Source organism: Heterocephalus glaber, unplaced genomic scaffold (assembly GCF_053883595.1).
Source record: "Heterocephalus glaber isolate CG9 unplaced genomic scaffold, H.glaber_assembly_v1.0 deba00001531, whole genome shotgun sequence".
In the NCBI taxonomy this organism is placed as follows: Eukaryota; Metazoa; Chordata; class Mammalia; order Rodentia; family Bathyergidae; genus Heterocephalus; species Heterocephalus glaber.
Genome location: NW_028258329.1, coordinates 6,342,535 through 6,359,374, shown reverse-complemented (window position 1 = coordinate 6,359,374; position 16,840 = coordinate 6,342,535). Strand labels below are relative to the sequence as shown.

The 16,840-nt window shown below is 36.9% G+C and overlaps 1 protein-coding gene across 5 annotated transcripts in view; it reads right to left on the bottom strand.

Annotated features, from left to right (window-relative positions):
- The window catches only part of Cers3 (ceramide synthase 3), a 131,814-nt gene that overhangs the window by 55,658 nt on the left and 59,316 nt on the right, over nucleotides 1-16,840 (bottom strand). For all 5 annotated transcript variants that reach the window (XR_002397469.2, XM_021264747.2, XM_087188287.1 and 2 more), the window contains 5 exons: nucleotides 16,084-16,198; nucleotides 11,244-11,362; nucleotides 4,691-4,748; nucleotides 4,141-4,191; nucleotides 1,179-1,271 (listed from right to left, as the gene is read on the bottom strand). Coding sequence is in view for 4 of the 5 variants with exons in the window: in XM_021264747.2 (XP_021120406.2) it covers nucleotides 1,179-1,271; nucleotides 4,141-4,191; nucleotides 4,691-4,748; nucleotides 11,244-11,362; nucleotides 16,084-16,198 (436 nt within the window). In the remaining variant the exon portion in view is untranslated. The remainder of the gene's footprint in view (nucleotides 1-1,178; nucleotides 1,272-4,140; nucleotides 4,192-4,690; nucleotides 4,749-11,243; nucleotides 11,363-16,083; nucleotides 16,199-16,840) is intronic.

Here is a 16,840-nt window from a genome sequence, read left to right as displayed (position 1 = left end):
CAGTGAATGGTAAAATCAAGGGTTCAAAGCCAGGCAATTAATTGGAGAGGTGAGTTACAGTCATCTCCCAATAGTTTCATCACTCTGAAGATATGTATTTATAAAACATAAAATATGCTTCAATTTTTGAAAAAGAGCTCAATGCATCTACAAACAGTAAAAGGGAAATCCACTACCATGAAATTTATGAAGGATAAATAAAGGATCAAAATAGGATCAATCTAACTAGGAACACTTTCTAAAAAAATTATTTTCCATTCTATCCCTTGAGAAAAAAGATTCAATCAATTAAATTACAATGTGTAGTTATGCTAAAGTTAGTAATAGTTAATCTACAGCTATTATTTAGCTATATGAAAATAGAGACCATTTTTATCAGATCTTTTCATAGTACATTCTTAGATTCTGTAGCTTTTCTTTTAAAATGTCCAGTGGAGTACAGTGAGCCTTTTAGTAATGAGAAACACCCACCACTCAACTCAAATATCATTTAATCAAGCCAATTTCATTTTACCAATCTGACTTTTGCCTTGGGTGTAGCATATGAAGTATAGGCAAAGGTTATTCATCATTTGATCTGTTCTGCTAACATGTATGAGGAAATCTTGTGACCGCATTCATGGTCTAACATGGGTTGTTGGACCAGAAAAGAGGCCTACCAAGCACCTCCTGTAATGCCTGAATTTGTGTCCTGAAAAGGCATACAGTTTCACTGTAAACAAAGCAAAGCTAAAAATGCCTGAAGCCAGGTTTCCTAGAAAGGATATGTGATAAATTAAGGGAAAAAAATGCTTTCAAGGTCTTTAAAAACATCAAAAGTATTTTATACAGTGTTTTTTCAACAATCAAAAAATGTGGCTACAGAATGACCATGACTAACACTTTTCTTATATGCATTAAAAGACATTGAACTCCTAAGCTGAAAGAAACAGACAATCTAAAAGGAGATTTCTTTACTTATTGAACAGGGGTAGAACTTCAAAGTTAAAATTTCTATAATGTTTCTCTACAAATATTAACCAAGGGACCAAAGAACAAGTATAATTTGCACTATTCTACGTACTATCAAAACCAAAAAGATCCATGAACTGCAACTAAATACACATAAAAATACAATTTAAAGACTGAGATAAAACTATTTGAAGAAACTGATACAGAAGCTTGTAAATAAAACTTACCTTCCTCTTGACATCATAGCCAAGGCTAAATGTCAGAGACCAATAAAAACTCATTTCTAACATGTAGTACCAGTATTGAGATGGCAGCAAGGGCTGAGGGAAAAGAAAAGTATTTGTTACTTTAAATGTCTCCTTATAACAACTTACTTTAGTGCACTAAAACTCATCTATTTCTATTCCAAAAAATTCCATAAAATGACAATGATTCATATTTCAACTTCCAAAACGGAACTAGAGATAATATTTCAAGGTGTTTTGTTTCTAAAATGGTAGACGAGTATTCCAAAATCAAGTCAAATGTTTTGTCTGAAAAATTAAAACTGCTATAGGAATTAATTGCCTTATTTTAACTTACTTGGAGTTAAAGTAGAAAAATAATTTTAAAAATATTTACTTAAGAACAACAGAAAATCTATTGTGTTGTATCTGTTTAAGGGCATCACAGAGCAACCCAGGCATCTAGAACCTGTAGTAAAGATCCCAGAGAAAAAAAATGTATTAAAATAAATTCATTATTTCAAGTAATCCCTTTATTCAATAAGTACTACAGACCCTAAACAGAATAAAGCCAAAGAAAACCACAACTATGCATATCACAAATTCTGCATTTGCCAATTTATGAGTGGTACTGACCCCAGAAACTAAGAAACAGCAGAAGCTAAGCAGGTGTTTTAGTTATCTCATAATGCTAGTAAGCAAACTGATGTTTAAGCTAACCAAGGAAAAGGAGTCACAGTAAACACTGTAATCTTTTATTTAAACCTAATGAAGAGAAACACTCCAGGATATGAATAAGTTGGAAATACATTTACCCTCACAACAACTGTGGTCCACAGTGAATCAGCTCAATCATAGGATCCACTCTAACATCTAACAGCAGGGAAAATAAAACCCCTCAGAAGGAAGGTAGTATCATCTTGACCATCTATATTTTTTATATACAATATCAGTCATTCAATCAAAATCTATAAAGCAGATGAAGATGGGAGAAAGAAAGAAAACAGATCTAGAGGTAATCAAGATTTATTATACCCAGACTTTCAAATAATTTAAAAAACAGACTAAAAGATGGAAATTTTTTAGTAGAGAACAGGAATCCATTAAAAAATTAAATGAAAATTTGAGAATTGAAAAATACAGTGAGTGAAATTAAGAACTGAAATTAAGATGTGTTTAACACAAGATTCTGCTGGAGCACTAGTGAGTGACCTGGAAGACATAGTGAAGTGTAAAGTACCTGCAATTTTACCCTTCTTGCAAGCTAACAGGTTTGTCTACCACAAGTTTTGTGGATGACAGTAGAAGATAGGAAACTCCTGGGTAAAGATAAAAGACAACATATGACTCACAGTAATAACATAGCTGGAGTATCTGTATTTTGGCCAGTCCTCCCATTCCCAATTCCCATAGGGCATCAGATGACAACTGCATATGTTGTGGATTGTGTTACATGAGAGGAACCCTGAGCTAGGGAACTGAAATCTTTTATAATGTGCCTGCTTTTTCTCCAGAGGGAGACATTTAAATCATCTGAGACAGTTTGCTATACAAACAACCTTTAAAAGGTAGTCTAGAACAAAAGGCAGTCAGTGTCTCCCTTCATATCTTGTCCATAAATGCAAGAGACTGATAGAGAATTGTTTCCCAACAGACTGAAGCACAGAGAGGCAAAAGGATGGAAAATATTTTTAAAAGCATAAGAGACATCTGATGCCTAGCACACACTGTAACTAGAATTGTACACGAGTGTAAAGAGGAAGGAACAGAGGCAATGGCAATAACTAAAAATTTTCCAAAACTGACTAAAGATATCAAGCCACAAATTCCAGAGGTACCATGGATTCTGAGCAGGATAAATTAAAAGAAAACTAAATCTGTGTATTTCATAATTAAACTGCTGAAAAATAAGCTAAAACATGGACATAAATTAGGAAAAAAGACATTATGTTCAAAGAAGCAAAAATAAAAGTGACAGCTGAATTCTTAAAGAAATTGATGGGATTTAGAAGACAATGGAATAGCATCTTTAAAGTGCTGAAGAAAATAATTACTAATCTAGAATTCTACACCCAGCAAAAAACATCCTTTAAAAAGTAAAGGCAAGAGATTGGGAGATGATAGCTAGTAAATAGAGTGTTTTTATTTGGGATGACAAAAATTACCTAAATTTGACTGTAGTTGTAGTTATACAACTCTGTAAATGTGCTAAAATCTACTGAATTTTATCTTTTAAGTTTTTAAATTGTCTGGTGTGCAAAGTTTAGTTCAATAAAGATGTTCTATTAATTTTTTTAAAAAATAAAGGCAATTTAATAACATTTGATACCAGTTAGGACTTCTTCAACCAGAAGGGTAATAACCATGGATTGGAACACAGAAACACAGGAAGGAATGAATAGCAGGGAAAGAGTAATTTGACTGAATTATAAAGCAGTAAGAGCTCTGGTGTATAGGGCTTCAATATTTGAAGGAGGAGGTTATATGGTGTATTCTAATGGCCTTTCAGTGACTAAAAAGAGGAAAAAACACTAATTTGTATTATACTCTAATTAGTCAAGGAAGTAATTACATGGTAATTTCTAGGATAACTAATAAATAAAGTCTTGCATTAATGAAAAGTCACTATAAGGAAAAATGGAATAGTGATTTTTTTTTAAAAAAAGCTTTGTCCCATAGAAAAGCTAGAGGAAAATACAAAGGAAATTCATCAGGGGGTACAAATAAAAAATCAGTGATAAATGATAGATTTAAACCCAAATATGTATTTCATTAACCGTGCACAAGTTAAAGGACTGAGACAAGCGATGAGTTAATCAGAATTAGACAGTCCAGGAAGAGAAAGAGCCAGAAGATGGCATGGTAGTTGACAAAGAGCAGGAAGGGGGACTAAAACCTAACTGCGGGATAATTTTAGGGCCCTGGATGTGAAAGGGAAGAAGGGGTTGTATCAGAGGGGACTTACCTGTCTGGGATAGCCATTCCAAACCTCCCAGAGGTCAGATGCCCAAGGTTTCTGTAAAAACGAGGACCAACCGAGAAGTAAGTTTGTCAGAGTCAAAGGCTAATTTCAGCAGAAAATATAAAGTCTTCTTCAAACAATAAACTCTTCTTTATTGGGAGCAAAGATACATAGAAAGACTCACTTTTGTATATTCCTGTTGCTTCTATTGAACATATTTCTCCTTTTATAGGTATTTATTCATGATCCTATGTAACACCCCTGTGAAATTCACTGTAGATCTGGGATCAGTAAATAGGACTGTTTCATTGAGAAAATTATTTTGAACAGCATATCTACTAACAAAATTGTTTTTCAACCAATTCAATTATTGCATTTTTAAAGGTGAACATATCTTAAAATAGCCATAGCAATAAAATATTTGAAAAAATTTTGAATCCTGAGAGAAATCTCTAAAACTGATTATCTATCAAGAATATATCCTAAAGGAATTTACAAGCAAGAATTTTAAAAATTAAAGACTAATTCCAAAGATATCAAAAAGACAACTTACATCATAAAGAAATGCAGTTCCAACAACAGTAAGCATCAAGTAAAATGCAAATCGCCAGCTGCCAAAAGAAAGAAAATTCTTTACTCCTTTGTAAAGGTTATTGACATCTGAGGAGAGAAAGATTTGGCATGACAAAGTTTGGAGGAACACACTCTGGAGTGAGGCAAATCTAAGTTTACATAATGGCTTTGGCATTTATTAGATGCCCATACACTTAGGTAAGTCATTTAACTCCCTAATCTGTAGAATGGGAATAACAAAATTTTTCTCCACACATAAAAGTAATTTAAGATAGTTTGCAAAACCATTGGTCATAGTTCTAACATGAAGTAAAAACAAATTGTGCTATTACTACTACCATTACTACTATTACTACTACTACTACTACCGAACCAGTTCTAGACATATCATAAATCATGACTTGATATCAGAATTATCATCAATATAATAAAAAGAAATCTGAAAAATCCAACAACTTATTTTATTCTCCTTAAATTCACACCTGGAAGATTTCTGTGTGGTCAGACTTTACTGTTTTTTCCTAAAAGCAGAATTTGCATAAAAAGATTCTTCTCATTTATGGGGAAGACCTATAGATGAAGAGACTTAACAGACATATCAAACAATTGCAACATATGGATCTTACTTGATGTTGATTAAATAAACAAAATGGAAAGAAAATTATAAGATAATCAAGGAATTTTGAACACTGATTATTTGTTTTTATCAAATAAAAATTATTTTAGACATGGCAGTAATATTGCAAATATGTTTTTAGAAAGAGTCTTTATCTTTTATAGACACATACCATATACTTAGAAATGAAATAGAATCATACAATGTCTAATATTTGCTTGAAAAATAATCTGTGGTGGGAAAGAGAAGTGGGTGGGACTGCAGATGACACAGGATTAGCCTTGAGTCAATCATCGCTAAAGTTGGTGAGAGGTCAATACATAGTTCATTACATGGTCTTCTTACATTTGTCTATGTTTGCAACTTTCCAAAATAAAGTTATTTTTAAAATCATGGCTATTTTAACTAATGATTGTTGAAGCAAAAATAGTAATGTGGAAATAATATTTGTTTCTTTCATTTGTGTAATGCCCTAAAGTAGTGGTGGGGAACCTATGGCAAGCATGTTGTTTTTCTTTTAAGACAAAAGATGTTAATGTATAACTTGTTTTATTTTTCTAAACCAAAACCTTAGTATTCAGGTTTAATTGCAGTGTTGGCACTTCAGGATAAATAAGTGTGTTTTGGGTTGCAGTTTAGACACTCATCTCTAAAAGGTTTGCTATCAGTGTTTTCCTCAATACACCTACAAGAGAGGCAGGAAATAGGAGCATAGGCATATATCCATTTTACAGATGAAAAATCTGGCTCATAAAGCCTAGGCCACTTTCCCAGCTCCTGTAGCTAAGAAGTAGTAAAGCTGAGACCTAAAGTGCAAGACTTTGAATTCTGCATCCAGTAGTGTTCCCTGAACATCATTACTGCCTCTAAGATAAATCACAATCTTTTTTCATGACTTGTTTTGATTGAAAAGAAAAAAGAAGCATTCAATATTCAACAAGTTGAACCATAAAAATACTCAAGGGGTGTTTTACAAAATAAAAGTTCAGATCTGTCTGCACTTGTCACATTTGTGTTTGCTACAGAAAGCATTTCCTTGGCTCCCTGGGTTATCTTGTCCAGACAAGAAGCATGAACAATAGGAAATAAGGAGGTCACCTAGGTCAGAAATGCAACAAAAGTCTAGGTGGTGTATCTTGTCTGATTTGTTTCTCAAACACTTATTGACATCTTGATTGTGTGCCAAGGATATGTATTATCACATTTTCATCGAGATGTTAACACATTTTAACAAGATTACGAAGTTGATGCTAAAATTATCCTGACTGTTGCCTGAATCTCACAAAGTAGGTAAGATAAACACTAAAGAAAACTGGCACATGGAGAGCTCACATAACTCACAAAAGGCTGTAGAGCATAACTGGATGCAGGGGTACAACCCATGTTTCATATTTTTCTACACCAGTCCAACTTAGCATTCATTATGCTACACCAGTGGTTCTCAAAGTATGTTCCAGGGACCCCTGAGGTCAGAAGGTTTTCATAATAGCAGAAAACACTATTTTTCCCTCTCATTCTCTCACAAGCATACAGCAGCAAAATGCAGAGGCCACATGACATGTGACTGTGTCACTGCTCTGAAGAAAGTACACAATGAAAAGTGTGCTTGCAGTGTCTCATGTTTTATAAAAATGTCTCAGATTCCATATCTAATACAGTAACTATCAACAGGTACACATTAAAGCTCTCTGGGATTTTCAAGAGTCTGTAAGAGAACAAAGGCTCCTGAGGCCAAAAAGTCTGAGAACTGCCTTTCACTGATAATAACAGGAACGATCACGCACTCTACTTATCGACATTATTTTACTTGCATCAAATGAACCTAAAATAGCAATGAAACAGGACTTCAAAAAAGAAAGAAAAACAACTTTCCCCAACTTAAACAACTCCTCCTTGTATTTCCCCTTCCCTATGGCTGTTGTTCTTCGTTCTATTACAAATACAATTAGTAATTTTGTTCTTATTACGCAAGGTTTCACAACTTCCTGCTCTCATAAGATCCCATTTTTACCCAACCAAGGCCACCAAGAGATGCTAAGTTACAAAACTGTCACAGCTTGACTGATTGCTTTTGTTCTGCTTCTGTCCACAGGTTTCATGCTCTTAAGGCAGACCAATCCACACCCCAGTACATACAAAACTAGAGCCCTTCTTTTGTGCTGGGCTCAGCCTTTGGACGAGTCCACTGAGCCAGTGTGCACCTAAATAAATCCTCCTGTTTCACCTGCTGGACTCTCCAATCTCTTAAATTCTGCAACAGTAAAACTTCCTTTTTTACCCCAGGAAAGGCTGAAATGAACATGAATGTTGGGAGAGGAATTGAAAACATTCAGAAACCGATTCATTAGGCAAATAACATAAGATAGCAGTGCAGGGCAAGCTTGCGAAGGAACTGGGCAGTGTACACTTGGGCCAATGGTGAGAGAAGCTGGTAGAGCCACAGACAGGGTGCACAGTAGATGAGTGGAATGGAGAAATAGTGCACCTGCATCCTGGGGCTAGAAGAACATCCCCACCACCACCTGAATTTGGGCACCACCCCAAACCAATCCTCCTTCCATTCATCTAAGAGCAAAAATAAAATAACAAAGACCCAGAAAATCTCCCAAGCTCCAGGCCAAAGCACATGAGGTGATTTGACCTTCAGTAACCTTTTCCCCCACTCAAACCTTGCAAAGGTTCATATATATGAACTTGGTCTCATGTATGTAATTTAATCAGAGTGAACTCTGGGACAAGCATACGTATTATGTGTTTTCTTCCCATTTACTTCAATAAATTCAGCTACTTTTTCTTCTACCACTGAATGTACACTTTCAATTCTTGCTCGTCATACACAAGAGCCTAAAATCTATTCACTGGATCCATCACTTGGTATCATTTGAGGGCTGGGCTCAGGCCACTCCATCAAAGACAGCCCACCACTTGCCTTGGGAAGTTCTGCCTACACACCCTGGGCACTTAGGCAGTACTTCTTTTTCTTCTTCTTCTTTTTTTTGGATGATGACTTTGTAAAAATTTTAGTTTATTAGTACGTGTGTAGTCCATACTGTTTACATCCCTCATGTGGAGTTGGTACACATACATAACACATCTTAATTCCTTTTATGCCCTCTTCCTTCCCTCCCTCCCTCCCCACCCCACTCCTATCTCTTGGTCCCTTTCCCTTTTTTTCATTTGTGCATTACCTATTTGTAGAACACAATGTTTACGTTCTTTGTGTGGCCTTGGTACAGGTACGTAACACATCCCAACTCCTTTTTCCTTTCATTCTTTATCCCTTCCCTCCCTCTCCCACCCTCCATCTCTTCATCCTCTCCCTCTCTGAGGATGAAATATCTCCCTTGCAAGATGGAAATGCTTATTTTACAAAGAAATGTGGCCATCTAGTATGGAATTTGATTTTCTTTAACTAAAGGACTTGCTATGGGCTGAAATCTTAAATGTTATGAACACAGCATAGGGGTCATCATTAAAGAAAGTAACCAAGAAACAATAAACTGAGTTCAGGAAGTTCAGCAACCGCCATATGAATATTCTGGATATTCTAGATTTCTCCAACAGGATTTTCTGTCTGTTGGAGAGTAATTCTTAAGAGGCTGGTGTTAGGAAATAAGTTTGGTCTCCCAAATGCCTGCGGCTATGTACCCTGAGCTATGATTTCTAAGACATGTCCCACAGATGAACAGAATAAAGCATAGTCCCTATACAATAAAATAGCTTGGCATTTTGCTTAGTCTGTTTATATAGGCCATAATAACTTTACCTGAATTAGAAGAAATTTGTAACATGGCTAAAGAAAAAAAGCAAAGCTTAAATTTTACTTTTGGGCTCTCTTACAGTTTGCTGAATATATGTCATAATTTCCTGTTTTGCTTCAAAAAGCCAACCTCAAATCCTACTTTCTTTTCCTATGGAAACCTGACCATTTTTCAAGGTCCAGCTAATGTCTCATTTCCTCTAAAAAGACTTTCTCTAACTCTGTAGACCTGCTGACCCATCTCCTGTGAAGTCCTGCAGCATATCTAAACATGATCATGCCCTGCTGATCCAAGGCAACTGGAGTATAATCACAACAGATGTTATAGCTTCATGTGTGATAGACTGGTCTCCCTAGTCAGTGGTCTCAGGCCAGTGACCAGGCCTTGTATACTTATTTCCCCTAAAAGTCAAACTCTAGGCATAGTGATACGTACAGACACTCAACATGAACTTCTGCATTGTCAGACTGATTGGTTAGAATAACTTGAAATTCCCTTCTCTAGTGTGAATGCCAGGGCCAGTGATCAGTGAGTAGACTCACTGACACAGCCTGATCCCCAATGCTACTCCATGTAGGAGATGCTCTGCTTGCTGAGAGCAAGGCAGTAGGTGGCAGGGACAGTACGGTGAGCTACAAGAGCATCAGAGTAAGAGCCAGAAGATATGGGTGCAATAGGTCTTCTGACAGCTAAGTGACCGGGAGCAAGTTCCTTAAACTACATGAATATGTGGTTTCTCATTTCTTAAAACTCCCCTGACTATCTCACCCTGTTGGGATGACTAAATGCATATTTATAAACTTTGAGGTACTACAACAGAACAAGAAATTGCCAGAGAACTTCACTGGGATATGATTCAGCTCAGAGACAGAGAATCAGTCCTTGTCTGGGGACTTTAAGATAAGAATCATTTGTTAATAAGAATGAATTAATGTCATCAGGGGAAAAGGAGGATGTAATGTGAGATCAGCCCCACTTTGATGGTTTAGATACCTTTGTGCCAAGATGGCATCAATAGCAACATAGTATTAACCAATCTTTCAAGAGCTAAAAATTAGAGAGATGCTGGTGAGAAAATAAGCAAGACCAAGCATGCTGAGCCATTGCAGGAAGGTAGTGGAAGGAAGCCTGTGATGAGAAACGAGTGTGTTTTGAGACAACCTGAAGAACTGGTCTTTCCCTCTAGACCTCGGCCAGCCTCAACATCACAGTTGGATTACAGTCCTTAGGAAGGTACAGGGAAACCAAAAGTTGTCATGAGAGTTTAACCACATGATCTGATTATTGGAGTCTCACTTTGGACAGCCATTCATTCCACCATCAAAACAAAAGGACCTGGTGGAGCTCACTAGGGGATGTGCAGGTCCTAAGAGACAGGCCAAAAGCAGGATCACACTGCGCGGAGAGTGTGGCATCAGACACAGGCAATTAATACCCATTCATCTGAAGAAAAATAAAGTAAGGGCAATGACCTCACCCACCTGTTCTGTGCAGAGGTCAGTTTCTACCAGCAATGGAGTGATCCACAATGTTATGATCTTATGTAGGGGAGCAGGGGAAAAGCAGAATTCAAATGAAAACCACATTAAACCCCATGCACACACCCTCTCTGCCTGCAGACTGTATTTGAGGTAGCACCTCTGGTAGAGGGCTGAATGCCCCAGCCCATTCTGACCCCCAGGCTAAGCCAAATGATATCTAAGAGGCACAAGCTGTGCACCCCTCAGGCAGGACCAGGGCTCCTGAGTCAAATCAGACAGAGGGAGATCCTCCAGCTGGCATTCTGAGCTGAGCACTCTAGCATGTGTTCTCAGACAACCTCTGCCTTTACAATCAAAATGGCTGGAGACAGGTGATGAAGAGAAACAGCTGAACTAAAGTGGTGAAAAGACAAACATCAGTTAAGACATGCTTATGACTTTTCTGGTCTTCAGGCTAAGTACATAATGTCTCGTGTTCACCATAAGAGAATTCATAGCTGGCCTGTTTCATAGAGAAGAGAATGGAAGCACAGAATGCTAAGGAACAGACCTATAGGAAATGATAAACTGGCTTTGAACCCTTCCAGCACCCCAATGTCAGTTTTCCCTCAGAGATGGCCCCCCTGGTCCAGATGAAACTGTAGCACTATAAAAAGCTTTGGCAGTCCTTCTTACCAAACTTCTTGGAATTTCTTCAACCTGCAAGGCTTCTCTTGGTTCCGTCGCCTCCGAAACCATCTTTCAACTTGGCGCTCTGTTAAGTTACATTTCTTTGCCAGTCCATAAATATCAGTCTGAAAAAAGATTAAACAAATGGATAAGTGATAAAGAGGCGAGTTAGATGGGCCAGCAGTCAAGAGACAGTGAGACAGAGTTATAACAGTTTGTGCACTGGGGATGAGAAAGATTCTCCCCTGAGACCTCAAGCCAGAGAATTTATTTCCTTTGCTCATGGAATCATACACATAGACACACACACATACACACACACACACACACACACACACACACAAACACACACACACGAATACCAAAAATGAAGCAAAGGAACAAGCAATAGGGAGAATATTTGCAACCCAGCTCTCTGGATTATTGAGTAATTGGAATTCTCCATGAGTTGATAGCAATCCACATATTCAAATTGCATATGCAAACTTACTCAATCAAGTAAAATTTATTTAAGAGTAGAATAGTTTAAAATGTCAATCAACTCCAACTTGATTTTTCCCATAGAGAAACTGAATTCCCAAGAATGTTACTGACTTGTCCAAGACCTAAACTTAATAGCAAAGTGCTGATAAGAACTTAGGCTGGGGTGCTTTCTGTTACTTTACATGGTTTTAATAGCTCCAGAAGATAATTCAGGAAAATCTCAAACAGGTATTGACTATCCACTTTCACATTAAATCAGAGGTACAGCCTATTTCAAACTAATCTGAAATACTTAAATAATTAAAATAATAATTGCAGAATATGACAAAGATGTTGCTTCTTCTCTAAGAGTTGTGTACTACATTTTCAAGTTAGAAACAATTCAGATGATTAATTAACTCAAAGTTTCAACCTCAGACGTCTACTAGGACCAGACACAAAGGATAAATGGCCAAGCAGATTAGGTCTGCTTCACAGTGGGATGCTGCCACGGGCATGTTTTGTACATTAAACCTGTGGTAACACTCCTGCTTCCATAAAGTAACATGCTCTGCAATTTTTTTTGAAATTACATTGGTATCTGCTTTCATTTTCTAATGTGAGCATAAGAAAAATTTTAATATCCTCTTACTTCTAATATGTAAAATGTAATATTACATAATACTGTCTGACTCTGTGGGAGCTATACAGATGCAGCAAACAGAAACATATGTGTTGTACCAAAGGGCCAGCTGTGACCAATCTCTGTCTGACGCTCCCAGAGAGAAAGTGAAGCCCTAGGATTCTAATGTGAAATCGGGAGGTTTAAAAAATATTGGTAAGTACCCCGAAGTAAAGTTAAACCATTGTGAATGAGCGTGGTAATGGCCAAAGCTTGCATACGGGCCTGATGGCTGGGTACCTCATAGCTTGTGACCAGTCAGATAACTTCTGCTATCTCCTCTCATATGGTTCATGGAGTCATCCAGGGGCAGAGGACAACACAGATAAAGTCATCAGAAGCCACCATGCCGAAGACTGGCAGAAAACTAATTGCAGTTTTGACATCCCTACTAAACCACTTGTTTATTGCTTAATTTGAAGAAATGGAAAGAAAAACAAAAGCAGTACATAGCTCCTATTATTGTTTTCCTGTAAAGTATCCTCTCTAAAATCTGCTCTTTTATAGGTCAAGGGTTCACCTATCGTCCTTTGGTTTGTTTCTTGTGATTTTCAATTATTCATAGATGCCAGCCTCTTTGATGCTCATGTCTCACCTATAAAATAAACTGCCCTAGATGATACATGTGCTCTAAAAATGTTTGAATTCATGGATGACTCAATCTAACCAACTAGACTGCTCATACTGGCCATAAAAATTGGCTTTAGGTCAGTCTTCAAGTGCCACAGTTTCTTTAGCTCCCTTTCAGAACTTACTTGTTTTCCATTGACTTTTATTATGCTCTGGCTGAGGAAAAGGGTTAGAACAGTGATGGCAAACCTTTTAGAGCTTTCAATGATAACAAACATCCGGCTGTGGCACACATCCCATAAATTTGGCACCACTGAGCTAGACAATCACTTCTACCATTACTACATTTGATCAATGGCAGAATAACAGATCTTCTGGCCAGAGCTCTTGGTCTGTTTCATGGCTCCCTTCTAAAGTATCTTGAAGTTGTTACTGATACACATGTAGCAAACACACAGCTATACATACACAGTCACAAGAGAAATGCATAAAATCACAGAACAAAACTCTAATTGAAAGTTAATGTGTGTGGTATTTTGGCCCTCATCAATACCATGCTATGTATGCCCTTTTGCACTAACTACCCCAGAACTAATACAGTATACACTGCAATGTTTTTGTTTTTATTGTTACAACTTACAACAGTGAAAGAGCATTCTTGAATTCCTATACTCAATTTTTTGAATAAAGATCTTTTTTACATATATTATTAATCCACTGTTCTAGATTTGTAATATGTTTGTAATGGTAATACTCATTTCTTGAATATCTCAAAACTTTTTTTTTAGTCCACCCAGGAACTTTTCTTATTATCTCAGCTGTAAACTAAGATAAATACTATGAGTATAACACTGGCCAAATTAATGTGTGTAGATATTGTGAGATTGGTTTGTTCCTACATTTGAAATGGCTATTAAGTCATGAACTTTACCTACCTATATTCTAGTTTCCTAAGTTGCGGAACTTTTAAGCAAGTTACATTTTACTTGTTATCTTGATTTACTACACAAATATTGCCTCAATTTTGGAATCTCAGAGCAATAAATTAGGAATATGAATTATTTTCCTTTACCTCTTGTTTAATAAGTGAAGCTTTTAACACATTTGGGGTGATGTGTTACATTTTTTCTCATTATAAATTTCCAAATTATGCCCACATTAATTAGGACTATTATCAGTTGAGTTGGAAAAATGACTACAAACATAGCTCTAGGCTTTGAAATGTATTTTTAACTTTCTGTTTACAGATGAAGAAGTCTCTGGGGCACAGGGGAAAGACTCTTCTAGGAATATGTGCCAGGTTCCTGCTTTTGATTTAGCCACTCAGGGCTGCAGGTCAACTTGTTGGCCCTTGCTGGCTGGGCCTTTGTTGCCCCATCGCAACCATGAAGATTACCTGCTCTTTAAATCTCTTTCAATTGCTCTTGGTTTTCCTTTTAACTGTCACTGACCGTTTTCTTTCCATAACAGGGAAATTAACAAGGACTAAATTTTCTAGATTACCCTAAATATTCTGTAAAACCTAACTGAGTTCTAGGTCATACTTACCAAGTACAGCAAGTAAATAACGGGAACAATACTACTCACATTTTATAGACGCTGTCACTAGAGTCAATTATTCCCAAGGAGAAATGGAGGAGGAAAATAAAGACTGACAGAAAGAGCCCAAATTTTTCACAAACATGTATAATTAACTTCCCTTTTGAAGGCTGTAAAATGAGGTTTAGACATTATTATCACTAGTGAAAGTAAAGGTATTTAGATGACTGGCTACAGTCATTTAGAGCACACAGAAACCAAAAATATGTGGACACAGGTTTTCAGACTGCTGACATCCTAGAAGCTGCCGCCTTCTATGCAGAAGCTAGTTAGACAGCTGCTGCTTCTCTGGGCCAGGCCACACTGTTTGCCTCAGGTGGTGTGGTGTGGTGAAACCTCAACACACCTTTGAGTGCAGGAGGCTCACCAGAACAGAGACAATAATCATAGTACTGGCAACCAAATTCCAGTGAAAAATGTTGAGGGCCCTCAAAAAATTTACCTATCCTGAAACAGTGTAAGCATACACTCTTAATCTTTAAAATGACTGGTGATAGAAGAATGTATTCCTCATAGATGGTGTGTTGTTTTTTGGAGTAGTTTTGTTTAATCTGTCATTTTAACTATGGGAGTATAATGAAGTTGGAGTGAACCCTAGTCCTACACAGACACTATTTTTTACAATTATAAATTAAAGCCTTTTTTGTGAGGTGTAAACATGTAGTACACTACAACATTTAACCCATTTGCCCCCAAATATTCACTGGAGGCACTCATGGCTGCAGCATTTACCCAGAGATTACAGTCCTAACCTTACCCCCAAAGTTTGCCATGAAATATATTATTTTAAATATTACTTTCACATTGCTCTAGTCTTTGAAAACAAAAGACATTATCCTATTTGTACCATTTTGGTTTTAGTAGTGGTATTTCCATTTACAAAATACAGTTATTCTTGATCGCTGAACATCACTGGCAGTGAGCTGCACTATGTTTCTAAGTGGGAAATGGGTTAAAAAGGACACTTTTCATCGTAAAGAGAACTTTGACTGTCTTGAATATTTTATAACTGGAAGGTAATCAGGGGCACAGCATATTTCAGAGTATATTGAGTCCTTGAGTAAAGTAAGAGTGCTCCTTATGAAATCAATCCATGAAGAGTTTCATTATGTGTGCGATGTGTTTTGATGGTACCACAATCATCACAAGTGTCAGATAAGGGCTTCTCTATACTAATGATTACCTTTCTTCATCACTACACTTTGAATATATTACCATTAAAAACTAAACCTACCATTGCATATTCCATTGTGACCTTTCTGTCCAAATCATGGCACTGATAATTTTCAACACTATAGCTGAACATTTATTAATATTTGTTACTTTATATTATGTACTTGCAATTTGATGTTATGCTTGGGATGCTATATATATATATATAACCCATCAACAGAGCAAAGTAATAAATGCAAATGAATCAAATCCTTTTCTGGTCACTGGAAGATATTTCTTGCACAGACAAGGTAAAGCATGGATGACTGAACCACTAGGAAAGGATACTAGTAAATCCACAAGCAAAAACTTTGTACTTACTTGCAATGGTTGCCTTGTGGAATTCTTGAAAAAATTCTCTAAGATGGCATTTGGTATAATTTTTTGAACTGGCTTTTGAATGCCAAGTGCTTTTGCTACTGGAATAGCAATAATCCTACAAAAATACAAAAAGAAAAGTAAGAAAGTACGTTCAAAATCTGAGAATGAATTCACAACGACAACAGAAAACTTGATCTGTGACTTTAGGTGTACAGTAAAAAGTCAGTCATTTGTGTGGATTGTTCTGAATATTCCCCAAAGATCCATAGGTTAAAGGACTAGCTTCCCAGGAGAGTGTTACAGGGAAGTGCTGTGTACTTTTTTTTTTTGGTACTGGGGATTGAACTCAGTCCTTGCGCTTGCGCAGCAGGCAGCGAAACCACTGAGCTAAATCCCCGGCCCCTGTGCTGTGTACTTTTAAGAGATGGGACCTGGAAGAAGGTCCTTAGGTCACTGAGGATGTGGCCTTTTCCTTCCTGACTCATGAGGTGAGCAGTGCTTCACCATAGGTTCCCGCTATGTTGTACTGCTCTTGCCAGAGGCTCAAAGCAAAGGGCCATTAGATCTTGGACTGGAGGCAAAACTACTCTTTTTCTTTATAAGTTAATTGCCTTGGGTATTTTATTACAGCAATGAGAAGCTGACCAGTGCACATTGTTACTGTAGCTAACTATGGCCAACATTTGTCTCTCAAAAGTTCAAGGAGAACACATTTGCATACCTTACATATAAGCAGTAACTTCAAAAAATACAATAA